The sequence below is a fragment of the Salmo trutta genome, chromosome 31 (assembly GCF_901001165.1).
Source record: "Salmo trutta chromosome 31, fSalTru1.1, whole genome shotgun sequence".
NCBI classification, from domain to species: domain Eukaryota; kingdom Metazoa; phylum Chordata; class Actinopteri; order Salmoniformes; family Salmonidae; genus Salmo; species Salmo trutta.
The window spans coordinates 22,132,776-22,146,530 of NC_042987.1; the positions used below are offsets into that span (position 1 = coordinate 22,132,776).

The 13,755-nt window shown below is 45.8% G+C and overlaps 1 protein-coding gene across 5 annotated transcripts in view; it reads left to right on the top strand.

The window, feature by feature from the left end:
* The window catches only part of LOC115169760 (sodium- and chloride-dependent glycine transporter 1), a 96,314-nt gene that overhangs the window by 71,836 nt on the left and 10,723 nt on the right, over nt 1–13,755 (top strand). For all 5 annotated transcript variants that reach the window (XM_029725680.1, XM_029725684.1, XM_029725681.1 and 2 more), the window contains 6 exons: nt 9,471–9,627; nt 10,872–11,003; nt 11,230–11,515; nt 12,847–12,979; nt 13,231–13,365; nt 13,617–13,720. In XM_029725680.1, coding sequence (XP_029581540.1) covers nt 9,471–9,627; nt 10,872–11,003; nt 11,230–11,515; nt 12,847–12,979; nt 13,231–13,365; nt 13,617–13,720 — 947 coding nt within the window. The remainder of the gene's footprint in view (nt 1–9,470; nt 9,628–10,871; nt 11,004–11,229; nt 11,516–12,846; nt 12,980–13,230; nt 13,366–13,616; nt 13,721–13,755) is intronic.

The following is a 13,755-nucleotide window of genomic DNA, read 5'->3' on the forward strand; positions in this document are numbered from 1 at the left end:
GTCACAGTCACGTAGCTTTCTGTTACCCTGGAGGTCCACTCTTCTGTGGTGTAGTGAGCAGTCACATACCTTTCTGTTACCCTGGAGGACCACTCCTCTGTGGTGTAGTGAGCAGTCACAGTCACGTAGCTTTCTGTTACCCTGGAGGTCCACTCCTCTGTGATGTAGTGAGCAGTCACAGTCACGTAGCTTTCTGTTACCCTGGAGGTCCACTCCTCTGTGGTGTAGTGAGCAGTCACAGTCACGTAGCTTTCTGTTACCCTGGAGGTCCACTCCTCTGTGGTGTAGTGAGCAGTCACAGTCACGTAGCTTTCTGTTACCCTGGAGGTCCACTCCTCTGTGGTGTAGTGAGCAGTCACAGTCACGTAGCTTTCTGTTACCCTGGAGGTCCACTCCTCTGTGATGTAGTGAGCAGTCACAGTCACATAGCTTTCTGTTACCCTGGAGGTCCACTCCTCTGTGGTGTAGTGAGCAGTCACAGTCACGTAGCTTTCTGTTACCCTGGAGGTCCACTCCTCTGTGGTGTAGTGAACAGTCAGTCACGTAGCTTTCTATTACCCTGGAGGTCCACTCCTCTGTGGTGTAGTGAACAGTCATGTAGCTTTCTGTTACCCTGGAGGTCCACTCCTCTGTGGTGTAGTGAGCAGTCACAGTCACGTAGCTTTCTGTTACCCTGGAGGTCCACTCCTCTGTGGTGTAGTGAACAGTCAGTCACGTAGCTTTCTGTTACCCTGGAGGTCCACTCTTCTGTGGTGTAGTGAGCAGTCACAGTCACGTAGCTTTCTGTTACCCTGGAGGTCCACTCCTCTGTGGTGTAGTGAGCAGTCACAGTCACATAGCTTTCTGTTACCCTGGAGGACCACTCCTCTGTGGTGTAGTGAGCAGTCACAGTCACGTAGCTTTCTGTTACCCTGGAGGTCCACTCCTCTGTGATGTAGTGAGCAGTCACAGTCACGTAGCTTTCTGTTACCCTGGAGGTCCACTCCTCTGTGGTGTAGTGAACAGTCACAGTCACGTAGCTTTCTGTTACCCTGGAGGTCCACTCCTCTGTGGTGTAGTGAACAGTCACAGTCACGTAGCTTTCTGTTACCCTGGAGGTCCACTCCTCTGTGGTGTAGTGAGCAGTCAGTCACGTAGCTTTCCGTTGCCCTGGAGGTCCAGTCCTCTGTGGTGTAGTGAGCAGTCACAGTCACGTAGCTTTCCGTTGCCCTGGAGGTCCAGTCCTCTGTGGTGTAGTGAGCAGTCACAGTCACGTAGCTTTCTGTTACCCTGGAGGTCCAGTCCTCTGTGGTGTAGTGAGCAGTCACAGTCACGTAGCTTTCCGTTGCCCTGGAGGTCCAACAGAGGATGCCTTGGATAATTTGTCGACAATTTTGATATTTTCCTCTTCATAAAGATCTGGCACGATCTTCATGCTGAAGTGGGTGTGTGAGGGGATTTCGTAGCGTGGCTCAAGCACTTTCACCATATGTTTAAACCCTTTGTTTTCCACAACAGAGTATGGCCTCGTGTCTGCAGTGATAAACATCCCAATAGATGTGGTGATGGCTTCAGCCCGGTCTGATTCTGCAGCAAAGGGCTTAAATGTCGCGGTGAGAAGTTGTCTCTTGGCTGAGTTGGCTCCCGTCACTGACACACCAGGGTGATGACGCTTTAAATGAGTGTCCATGCTCCATGTATTTCCATGATCATACTGATTTCATGTACCGTAATGGTGTTGTCCACCACCCTTCTTCCATCATCATATTTGACAGGGAAGCCAAAATGCTCCCATACATGAGACTTAAATGAAGCGGGAGGCTTTTCCAGTGCTTCAGCTCCTCCGCTAGCCATGGCTGTCACTGCTCTTTTTTCTTCTTTGCAACGCGAGCATCCAGGATTGATTCGTTGGGATTCAACATGCCCCGTTCACGTGAACAGTACACACAACTGCTTTAAAAAAATAATCAAATCAACCTTCAGGCTTCAGAGTAAAACACAGCATGAATCTGTCTTGTCTTTATCTTTTCACTGCAACTCTGCATCGAGGTTTAGGGAATTATTACTTTAAAAAGTAACAGAGGCAGTAAAACTGTATTTCACACTATTATGGTTAAACTCTGCAATTGATCCGTGGTTCACATGCGGGCCGAACTGTGGGGGGTGATCTGTACGGATCGTAGTATGGATCAACTACGATCCGTTACACCACTATAAAGGACTCTCAAACCATGAGAAACAAGATTCTCTGTTCTGATGAAACTAAGATTGAACTCTTCGGCCTCAATGCCAAGTGTCACGTCTGGAGGAAACCTGGCGCTATCCCTATGGTGAAGTATGGTGGTGGCAGCATCATGGTGTGGGGATGTTTTTCAGTGGCAGGGACTGGGAGACTAGTCAGGATCTAAGGAAAGATGAACGGAGCAAAGTACAGAGAGATCCTTGATGAAAACCTGCTCCAGAGCGCCCAGGACCTCAGACTGGGGCGAAGATTCGCCTTCCAACAGGACAACGACCCTAAGCACACAGCCAAGACAATGCAGGAGTGACTTTGAATCTCTTTGAGTAGCCCAGCTCGTGCCCGGACTTGAACCCGATCTAATATCTCTGGAGAGACCTGAAAATTGCTGTGTAGCAACACCCTCTATCCAACCTGACAGAGCTTGAAATGATCTGTAGAGAAGAATGGAAGAAACTCCCCAAATACAGGTGTGCCAAGCTTGTAGCATCATACCCAAGAAGACTCAAGGCTGTAATTGATGCCAAAGGTGCTTCAACAAAGCACTGAGTAAAGAGTATAAATACTTATGTAAATGTGGTATTTCTGCTGCAAGCAAAAAATTTATGAAAACCTGTTTTTGCTTTGTTATTATGGGGTATTGTGTGTAGATTGAGGATTTTTTTTTTTTATACCCATTTTAGAATAAGGCTGTAACGTAAGAAAATGTGGAAAAAGTCAAGGGGTCTGAATATCTTCAGAATGTACTGTACATACAGTCAGATTTGATGGTTTGTCAGTATTGTTCATTCAGTTATGGTCAGGAGTCTACAGTCCCCAATAATAGTGGTGGAACAGGAGGTAACTAGCTGTGGGAATCAGGTGCTGGGGTACATGTGCAGAAGTGTGTTAAGGTCTTCTGGTGTGTGTGTGTGTGTGTGTGCGCACGGCATGTGTTTACTCAGCTATGATAAGTGAACACGCACAATCTCCCCCCATGTACAGTGCAACATGGAATTGTGCAGTGCTAAAAAAGTCTCTCAATCATAGTAGTGTAAAATGCTATGTTTTGTTTTCGTTCTCAGTCTCCTCTTCCCTTTTTCCGCCCCTTGCTGATCTTGTATTAAATGAAAATGAGTTGTATCCTTAAACTGTAGTTCATAGCCTATCGCTCAGTCATTCGGGCCAGTCCTTCAAATAGTTCTTGGCACAACGAACAAAGTTTAGGTAAAACGTGTTATGTCTCACTCTCAGGCAAGTAAACAGTCCAATTTTGGGGAATAGTGCTGCTCATCGAGGCGCAGTGGGCTACATAATGACTTGTGATGGTTGCATGCCTAGTGAGGATGCAGGCAGGAGTTGTCAGTAAATGCCAGGGAGCTCTGGGCCGCCAGCCGGCCTTGTAGGCTGGAGCTTTACAATAACAGACACAATTCTGGCTTTTCCTGTTGGCAGTATGGCATGCAAATCAGGTCTCATCTACTATACTGTGTGTACTGTAGTAGCAAGCTGCTTCTCTGGGACTCTGGTCAGGCCCTAGGTTGGGTTTACACTCAAGTGAAGATGGAGCATGTCTATCACCATGACAGGGTCACAGCTGTCATTGGCCATGCTCTGTCCATCAAATGATCTGGAATGGTAGAGTGCATTGGTCCGTGCGTGTTTTAGTCATGTTTAAGTTATTTGGACCAAGACCTAGGCAGGTTTAATAAAATTAATTTTGGCTATCTTTTTATTTGCTTTCAGCAGAACTGAAAATAACCGTGTATTAGCATGACAAAAGCCATGTTAGCACCAAATGACCCATAATCAGACCGACTCGTTTGAGAGCTAGCCCAGTAGTCATTTCAGAACTATCACCTGAGTGTACATACACTGCATTCGCAAAGTATTCAGACCCCTTCCCTTTTCCACATTTTGTTACGTTACAGCCTTATTCAAAAATGTATTAAATGCATGTTTTTCCTCATCAATCTACACACAATAGCCCATAATGACAAAGCGAAGAAAGGTTTTTAGAATTTTTTGCAAGTGTATTAAAAATAAATAACAGAAATATTATTTCTGGCCAAACTGAGCAATCAGGAGATAAGGGCCTTGGTCAGGGAGGTGATCAAGAACCCGATGGTCACTCTGGCAGAGCTCCAGAGTTCTTCTGTGGAGATATGAGAACCTTCCAGAAGGACAACCATCTTAGCAGCACTCCACCAATCAGGCCTTTATGGTGGAGTGGCAAGACGGAAGCCACTCCTTAGTAAAAGGCACACAACAGCCTGCTTGGAGTTTGCCAAAAGGCACCTGAAGGACTCTCAGACCATGAGAAACAAGATTCTCTAGTCTGATGAAACCAAGATTGAACTCTTTGGCCTGAATGCCAAGTGTCACGTCTGGTGGAAACCTGACACCATCCCTACGGTGAAGTATGGTGGTGGCAGCATCATGCTGTGGGGATGTTTTTCAGCAGCAGGGACTGGGAGACTAGTCAGGATCGAGGGAAAGATGAACGGAGCAAAGTACAGAGAGATCCTTGATGAAAACCTGCTCCAGAGGGCTCACGACCTCAGACTAGGCGAAGGTTCCCCTTTTAACAGGACAACGACCCTAAGCACACAGCCAAGACAATGTAGGAGTGGGTTTCGGGACAAGTCTCTGAATGTCCTTGAGTGGCCCAGCCAGAGCCCAGACTTGAACCCGATCGAACATCTCTGGAGAGACCTGAAAATAGCTGTGCAGTGACTCTCTCCATCCGACCTGACAGAGCTTGATAGGATCTGCAGAGAAGAATGGGAGAAACTCCCCAAATACAGATGTGCCAAGCTTGTAGCGCCCTACCCAAGAAGACTTGAGGTTGTGATATTTTTTTTTTTAAATAAATTAGCATAAATTAAAAAATTCTAAACTTGTTTTTACTTTGTCATTATGGGGTAGTGTGCGTAGATTGATGGGGGGGGACAATTTAATTAATTTTAGGATAAAGCTGTAACATAAGAAAATGTGGAAAACGTCAAGGGGTCTGAATACTTTCCAAATGCACTGTATTTGCCCAAGTCTTAGCACTGAATGGTAATCGTCTTTACATAGACTTTGAGCACACTCACCCTTTCTCCATTCCCTGCACGATTCAAGTCTGTCTGTCTTTCTCTGTCTCTCTCCCCCTCCCTATATCTTTCTCTCTCTCTCTCTCTCTCTCTCTCTCTCTGTCCCTTTCCCCCCCTCCCTATTCTTTCCCTCTCTCTCTCATGGGGTGCACCTGTGTGCAGTGCGCTGGAAGGAGGCAGGACATTGGGAGTTAGGCTGGGGCCGGGGCCACTGATTTGGAAGGGCCCCTCAGAGAGAAGAAGAGAGAGAATAGAATGTGTTTACGTAAAGGGCAGATGGGCCCAGCTGGGCGTGCGGTGAGGATGGGATGGGATGGGAAGGGAAGAGATGGGGCTGAGTGTGTGGATCTGAATCAGGCAGTCTGTCACCCCATTGCCTATTTAGTGCTCTGCTTTTGACCAGGCCCCATAGGGTGTATAGAATAAGGTGACATTTGGGGCACAGCCTAATAGCCAGGTCAGAGAGACAGCCTGGAGAGAGAATCGGAACAGATGGTGAAGTGGACAGGAGATGGAATGGTGCAAATCCTAGAAATAATGTTCTCTATAGTTTACAAATAATGCCTCATGTATGGAATCAAGTCGCATCAATGCTTGGATAAGCCTATGTAGAGCATTTTAAGTCCAAGTTTTTACGTTTTATGTGCTGAGTATGTTACTATGAGTGAACTAATCTCAGCAAAAAAAGATATGTCCCCTTTTCAGGACCCTGTCTTTCAAAGATAATTCGTAAAAATCCAAATAACTTCACAGATCTTCATTGTAAAGGGTTTAAAATACTGTTTCCCATGCTTGTTCAATGAACCATAAACAATTAATGAACATGCACCTGAGGAACGGTCATTAAGACACTAACAGCTTACAGACGGTAGGCAATTAAGGTCACAGTTATGAAAACTTAGGACACTAAAGAGGCCTTACTACTGACACCAAAAGAAAGATGCCCAGGGTCCTTGCTTATCTTCGTGAACGTGCCTTAGGTATGCTGCGAGGAAGCATGAGGACTGCAGATGTGGCCAGGGCAATAAATTGCAGTGTCCGTACTGTGAGACGCCTAAGACAGTGCTACAGGGAGACAGGACGGACAGCTGATCGTCCTCGCCGTGGCAGACCACGTGTAACAATACCTGCACAGGATAGGTACATCCGAACATCACACCTGTGGGACAGATACAGGATGGCAACAACAACTGCCCGAGTTACACCAGGAACGCACAATCCCTCCATCAGTGCTCAGACTGTCCGCAATAGGCTGAGAGTGTCACGGTTGTCATAAGGATTGGACCAAGGTGCAGCAGGAACGTGTATACACATCTTCTTTATTAAATTTAAAAGAAGGAAAAACAAAAGAAATACGTATACAAAAACAACAAATGACACTAAACAGTCCTGTCAGGTGCACAGACACAAAACAGGAGACAACTACCCACAAATCCCAATACAAAAACACCCCTATACATAGGACCTTCAATCAGAGGCAACGAGGAACAGCTGCCTCCAATTGAAGGTCGATCAAAACCCTAAACATAGAATTAGAAGGACTAGACTAGAATATAGAAAAATACTAACATAGAACATAAACCAAAAAACCCCGGAACCACATAAAACAAACACCCCCTGCCACGTCCTGACCAAACTACAATAACAAATAACCCCTTTACTGGTCAGGACGTGACAGAGAGAGGCTGGACTGAGGGCTTGTAGGCCTGTTGTAAGGCAGGTCCTCACCAGACATCACCGGCAACAACGGTGATGGGCACAAACCCACCTATGGGCACAAACCCACCGTTGCTGGACCAGACAGGACTGGCAAAAAGTGCTCTTCACTGACGAGTCGCAGTTTTGTCTCACCAGGGGTGATGGTCGGATTTTCGTTTATCGTCGAAGGAATGAGCGTTATACCGAGGCCTGTATTCTGGAGCAGGATCCATTTGGAGGTGGAGGGTCCGTCATGGTCTGGGGCGGTGTGTGACAGCATCATCGGACTGAGCTTGTTGTCATTGCAGGCAATCTCAACGCTGTGCGTTACAGGGAAGATATCCTCCTCCCTCACCTCGTACCCTTCCTGCAGGCTCATCCTGACATGACCCTCCAGCATGACAATGCCACCAGCCATACTGCTCGTTCTGTGCATGATTTCCTGCAAGACAGGAATGTCAGTGTTCTGCCATGGCCAGCGAAGAGCCCGGATCTCAAAACCATTCAGCACGTCTGGGACCTGTTGGATCGGAGGGTCAGGGCTAGGGCCATTCCCCCCAGAAATGTCTTGGAACTTGCAGATGCCTTGGTGGAAGAGTGGAGTAACATCTCACAGCAAGAACTGGCAAATCTGGTGCAGTCCATGAGGAGCAGATGCACTGCAGTACTTAATGCAGCTGGTGGCCACACCAGATACTGACTGTTACTTTTTATTTTGACCCCCCTTTGTTCAGGGACACATTTTTCAATTTCTGTTAGTCACATGTCTGTGGAACTTGTTCAGTTTATGTCTCATTTGTTGAATCTTGTTATGTTTATACAAATATTTACACATGTTAAGTTTGCTGAAAAGAAACGCAGTTGACAGTGAGAGGACGTTTCTTTTTTTGCTGAGTTTATGAGTTGCGTCATGTGTTGACAGACTTGGCTTCTCACAGGTGGGAGAGCTGGAGGTGGGAGGCCAGCCGGTCAGCAGGCAACATGTATCAACCCAGTCTGTCTGCCATGTTGTGTTGTGTGGGTTGGCTGGACTCTCATTCCACCCCGGGCCCTCTCAGCTGTACAGCTGCCCTGCTCTCGCCTCGCACTGAGCAGGGGTGCTCCTCCTCCAGACGCTCAGCAGTTAAAACACACTTACACGCACACACCACACAGGCATCACACTGAGGAGAGCAGCCTCCACACACACTTTCCCACACACACCACACAGGCATCACACTGAGGAGAGCAGCCTCCACACACACTTTCCCACACACACCACACAGGTGCACACATCTCACACACTCAGTGGCCAGCCAGAGGAAAATAAAGGACATTTTGGCTGTAATAATGTTATTGATATGCAAGAGTTTTGTTTGGTGATATTGTATTATTTATCCCCTCTTTAGTTTACAATTCAACACAGAGGGGTTGGGGATTCTTGTGAAAAAGGTTAACTTTGTTTTAAATGTAACATTTGGGTGCAACCAGACTCCAAACATCACTAGGGGGCAATCACGAAAATATGGGATTTTTCTGTTGTTTTGTTTGTCTTTTGATGATGAATAAGTTGTCTGCCTGCGTGAGGCCGACTCTGCTGGGAGCAATGGCCCGGGGAGCTCAGCAAGTAGGCTCAGATGGTGCCGTTAGACCGTGTGTGTGTGTTTTTGTTCCTCGTGCGTGTGTACTGTACTTAGCTTTTCACATCCCTTTGACTGCACATAATATCCAACAGTGCACTCCAGGAGACACCAAAACCAAAAACCCACAGCAATCCAAACCTTTGTCACATTTATGATTAAGGTAGTATAACATTTACCTGAATGAGTTGTATTGAAACTAGAACATGTTGAATAGTTGTTAATGGTTCTGCGGTGCCATGGGAGAGAACATGTGTTGCTCTGGCTGTGTGAGTTAGTTAGTCAGTGAACTTTTGGGGTTAGTGAGGAGGTCAGGTCAGAACGAGGACCATCTGACGCCAACAGATGGAGGAAAGAAGCTGCAAATCAGGACGACAAGACCAAATGTTGATTTTGGACACACAACAAACGGTTATTTCAGTTTAAATCAAGTGTGCACCAATGCGCCCACCTCGACTACAGTTCTAACATGCAATGCAGAACTAGGCCTGTAACTGGACAAAAGGAAAGAAGTACTCTAGAATTAGATCATTTGTGCATTTTGCCATCCGCAGTGTTAGCCTCACTACTGGACATGCCACCAATACTTTTTGTTGGTGTTGGGCATCTACACTGCAGCATAGTGACTTTTCACTAGTACAGTAGCCTATTTCACACTGGTTTGTGTTCAATATTGGTGCAAAGTGCACCTCGGAACTGTACATTCAGCTAAATGTAGGTAGTTGACCGAGTAGGCTTATTCCTTGAGTTGTGTCTCATTGAGTGAATCGCCTACCCACTCCAGCCTGGAGGTAGACTAAATACAGGTCTCCCTTAACGTTCAAACATCTCTAACGTTTTTCTCTCTTTGTGTTCTAGAATGGAGCTGTTCCAGGGGAACCCGTGAAGACGGATAAGAACTCCAGGAGAGGGAACTGGGGGAACCAGATAGAGTTTATCCTCACCAGCGTGGGCTATGCCGTGGGCCTGGGAAACGTATGGAGGTTCCCCTACCTCTGCTACAGAAATGGAGGAGGTACGTCTTCACACTGACTATACAGTAGTAATGACAGCAATACATTCTAGTTTATCCACAATGCATTTTGGCAGTGTTTTGAAAAGCAATCAATGTAGCAGGTTGTCAAGTTTAAGTTTACGTTCCTCACATTGTGTCAAATGGATCCAAGTCATTCTTGGCTTCATTCCCCCTCAATTCAAATGTTTTCACTCCTACAGATGTCTTTAGTCTTCTATACATTTTGTGTTCAGGGATCGCCATAGAAGGGCACACAGATGCAGTATCCTGTGCATTAGGTCACACCATCACATAGCTGAGTATAGAGCCAAGGGGACTGGTGTAGCTCAAGGCTCTGCAGTAATAACACCACAGTAGACTATCAGCTTGCTGAGGCCTGGGCTACGTCCCAAAAGGCACCCTATTCCCAATATTGTGCACTACTTTTGACCAAGGCTATAGGTAAAAAGAATGCTCTGGTCAAAAGTTGTGCACTATAGGGAATAGGGCGCTATTTGTGTCGCAGACACCCTGCACCTCAATCTCTGGTGTTTCCTTTAACACATGAATTCAGACTACAGTCCCAGAGGACAGGTTATTCCCCAGACCCATTGGCCCCAGTGCCCCCCCCCCCCCCCCCCCCCCCCCCCGTTAAACCAGTCAAGCAGACAGAGGATTGCTGCCAGCTCTGTTTGATGCTCCTTCACCTCTTCTGGCTGGCATAGACATAAACATCTCTCCTTCCAATCTGACCCCTCACTGCATTACGTTGCAGAAATAGGATATTGTCATGGGATGCCAACTTTTCTATATGAGCTAGGCAATTTTTCTATTCTAGACACAAACATGACCTTAACATTTGACTGCTCATTCACTGAGCATTGCATAGCAAAAATATGATATTGTCAATGTCTGGGGATGACAACTTTTATATTTATGAAAAATACTTATATTCTAGACACAAACATGACCTTAAAATCCATCCACTCACTCACAGAGTATTAAGTAGCAGAAATAGGATATAGTCACAGCATGGAATACCAATTTTTCTGTATATTGATTTATTTTTCATTTGAATGACCATTAGTTAAGTCATTGGTTGTGAGCAATAATAAACATATGCATACTTACAATAAGTACAAATTTAAAGATTCAAATAACACAAAGCTGAATTCTAGTCAATTTCATGCAAATGTTTTGGCTTGACTAACTGTTGACCTGTCCCTGTAGTGTTGACTGACCCACATGTTATTGTTGTTTTACAGGAGCCTTCATGTTCCCCTACTTCATAATGCTTGTGTTCTGTGGGATCCCCCTGTTCTTCCTGGAGCTGTCCTTCGGACAGTTCGCCAGCCAGGGATGCCTGGGGGTCTGGAGGATCAGCCCCATGTTCAAAGGTGAGCCAGTTAACAACCACTGCTGCCATTGGTTGGCATTACATCATTGCTATTGGTCAGTGGCATCCAACTAATCACTGACTGTATCTTATGCTTAGGAAACTGAAAGATGGAAAATAAATGGCAACATCTATTGTCTGCTTGGAATGCTTAACGTCATTTTTCCATTCACCTCTTCAGCTTCTGGTATCATTCTAATGTTGTTTCAATCCTTCTCTCTCACCAGGTGTGGGCTACGGAATGATGGTGGTGTCCACCTACATCGGTATCTACTACAACGTGGTGATCTGCATCGCCTTCTACTATTTCTTCTCCTCCATGACCAACCTGCTGCCGTGGACCTACTGCAACAACCCCTGGAACACGCCCACCTGCAACGGCGTGGTGACGCCGACGGGCATCAACAACACCCTGGCCAACGTCACCCGCAGCCTGGTCACCGGGGCCGCTGAGGTCGCCGTGGAGGTGGTCAATAAGACCAAGAGGACCAGCCCCAGCGAGGAGTACTGGAAGTAAGGCCTAACCCGGACCCGGAGTCAGTTATCAATCTTTATTTGAATCCCAAAAGATCTTGTTCTAGATTAGGGCTGTGACGATACCTGTATCGCAATATTTTTTTCCATGGCAAAAATGAAAACACGAAGCAGACCAAACTATTTGGTGCTTTAAAAACCTGCTGTATGTAAAATATTGTGTGCTTCAGCTTGGAAAATTACTAAATGTGACTCTGGATGGCAACATAAAGACGTTTGTTTCCAACATTAGGGCTGTTTTCCTTAAAAGGTTAATTCATGTTTTGTTTTCTTGCCACGATACTGATGAGTATCGTGATACTGGTATCGTCCCGGCCCTATTCTGGATCTGTTGAGTGCTGGAAGTAAGGCCTGAGTGTGGAGTTGAAAAATCACAGGTTTTCCAGAAGTCCTGGATGGAGAATTTCCTGCTTATTTCTTTCTGATTCCGGGATTTTCCAACTGGGATTTCTATATAACCTGGGAATTTTAGGAGTTACCGTCATTTTCCAACCCTACAGTACCTGAGTGGGAAGGTGTGGGCATGGCTGACTCTGACTCAGGTGTACTAGATTGAAGAGACTGGAGTGGATGCTGCAAGGGTTAATACACACTATTACTCCTAGATACATGTATGTTCAGTAAAGCAGCACCCAAAGTGTTTTGACACAAAGCATGTTTGACTATGGGTTAACAAAAGAATGTTTGTGTATCTCTTTGTAAAGGAATGTTTGAGATGCTAGATACTTGTTGATTTAAACAAGACCAGTCAGAAAAAAACAAGCAGGCAGGCATGTTTGCCTTGCTAATCCGGGCCTACGATTAATCATCCAGCCTTCAACAAGCATTACTCATAGTTCTCTGTGTCTGAAGTACACACTATTAGATGTTTAGTATATTTTCCTAGAAAATAATATTATCTGGATTCTTAATACATGGGGAGCAGTGTAGCTGTTTTATGCCCTTAGCATTGAGAATAGGGCCCATTCAAAGGAAACAGTGTTTTTGGTTAATGACTTTCTAAATGTTTTGGGCTTAGCTTTCCGTCCGGGTGGTGCTGTCTGTCAGTATATCATGAAAGGACTTGTTGTTCCTGTCAACTGTCAGAAAAGATAATCCATTGTCTTGGTCGAGCTGCTGCTGCATTGAAATATGGGCTTCGCTCATTGTAATGCCAGGGTACATCCGAACAATACTTCTTCTCTATCTTTCAGGAATAAACGTATAGACATTATTTGTCCCGGCGGCACTAACTATATATTCCACGTTTCTCTATCCAGACGTTGTTGTTGTGAATAGACACTGTGATACATCTTTTCTCATCCCCACAGACACTATGTGCTGAAGATCTCAGACGACATCGGGAATTTCGGGGAAGTCCGTCTCCCTATTCTGGGATGTCTGGCCGTGTCCTGGGTGGTGGTCTTCCTCTGTCTCATCAGAGGAGTCAAGTCTTCAGGAAAGGTGAGGTGTCTTTCTTTCTCTCTCGCTCTCTCTCTCTCTCTCTCTCTCTCTCTCTCTCTCTCTCTCTCTCTCTCTCTCTCTCTCTCTCTCTCTCGCTCTCGCTCTCTCTCTCATTTCCAAATGTCATTGTTTGGGCCAGTAGTTTTTCCAGGTCAAATAACTTAGTCAGGAAGAACTCCTGTTCATAGTGTATAATTGACACACGTTAGGAGATCTTCTCGCTCATTCTTCTCCTCTCGATGGTCCCCCAGGTGGTGTACTTCACAGCGACGTTCCCCTACGTGGTGCTGACCATCCTGTTCATCAGAGGCATCACCCTGGAGGGAGCTGTCACCGGCATCAAGTACTACCTGACCCCACAGTGGCATAAGATCCTCGACGCTAAGGTGTGGTTAATCATATAGAAATAACATGGTTATAAGTCCTGGAATTCTTAAGTACTACTTTATATGAGTTGTAAACCGTTACTGTTTATTACTCATATAATAGCTCTGTAGCTCTTCATAGCGTAGACTTATTGGCTTTCTCATAACACAGCTGTTGAAAGAGACTGCTTGATCAGATGTAATATGCCTCAGGTATGAAAAAAGGTTGTTCTTCAGTGGTTGTACTGACACATGTTTCTCCGTCTGTCCAGGTGTGGGGAGACGCTGCCTCTCAGATCTTCTACTCTCTGGGCTGTGCATGGGGAGGCCTCATCACTATGGCCTCCTACAACAAGTTCCACAACAACTGCTACAGGTACTCTACTCTTCCTCTCCCCTCACTGTTCCCCC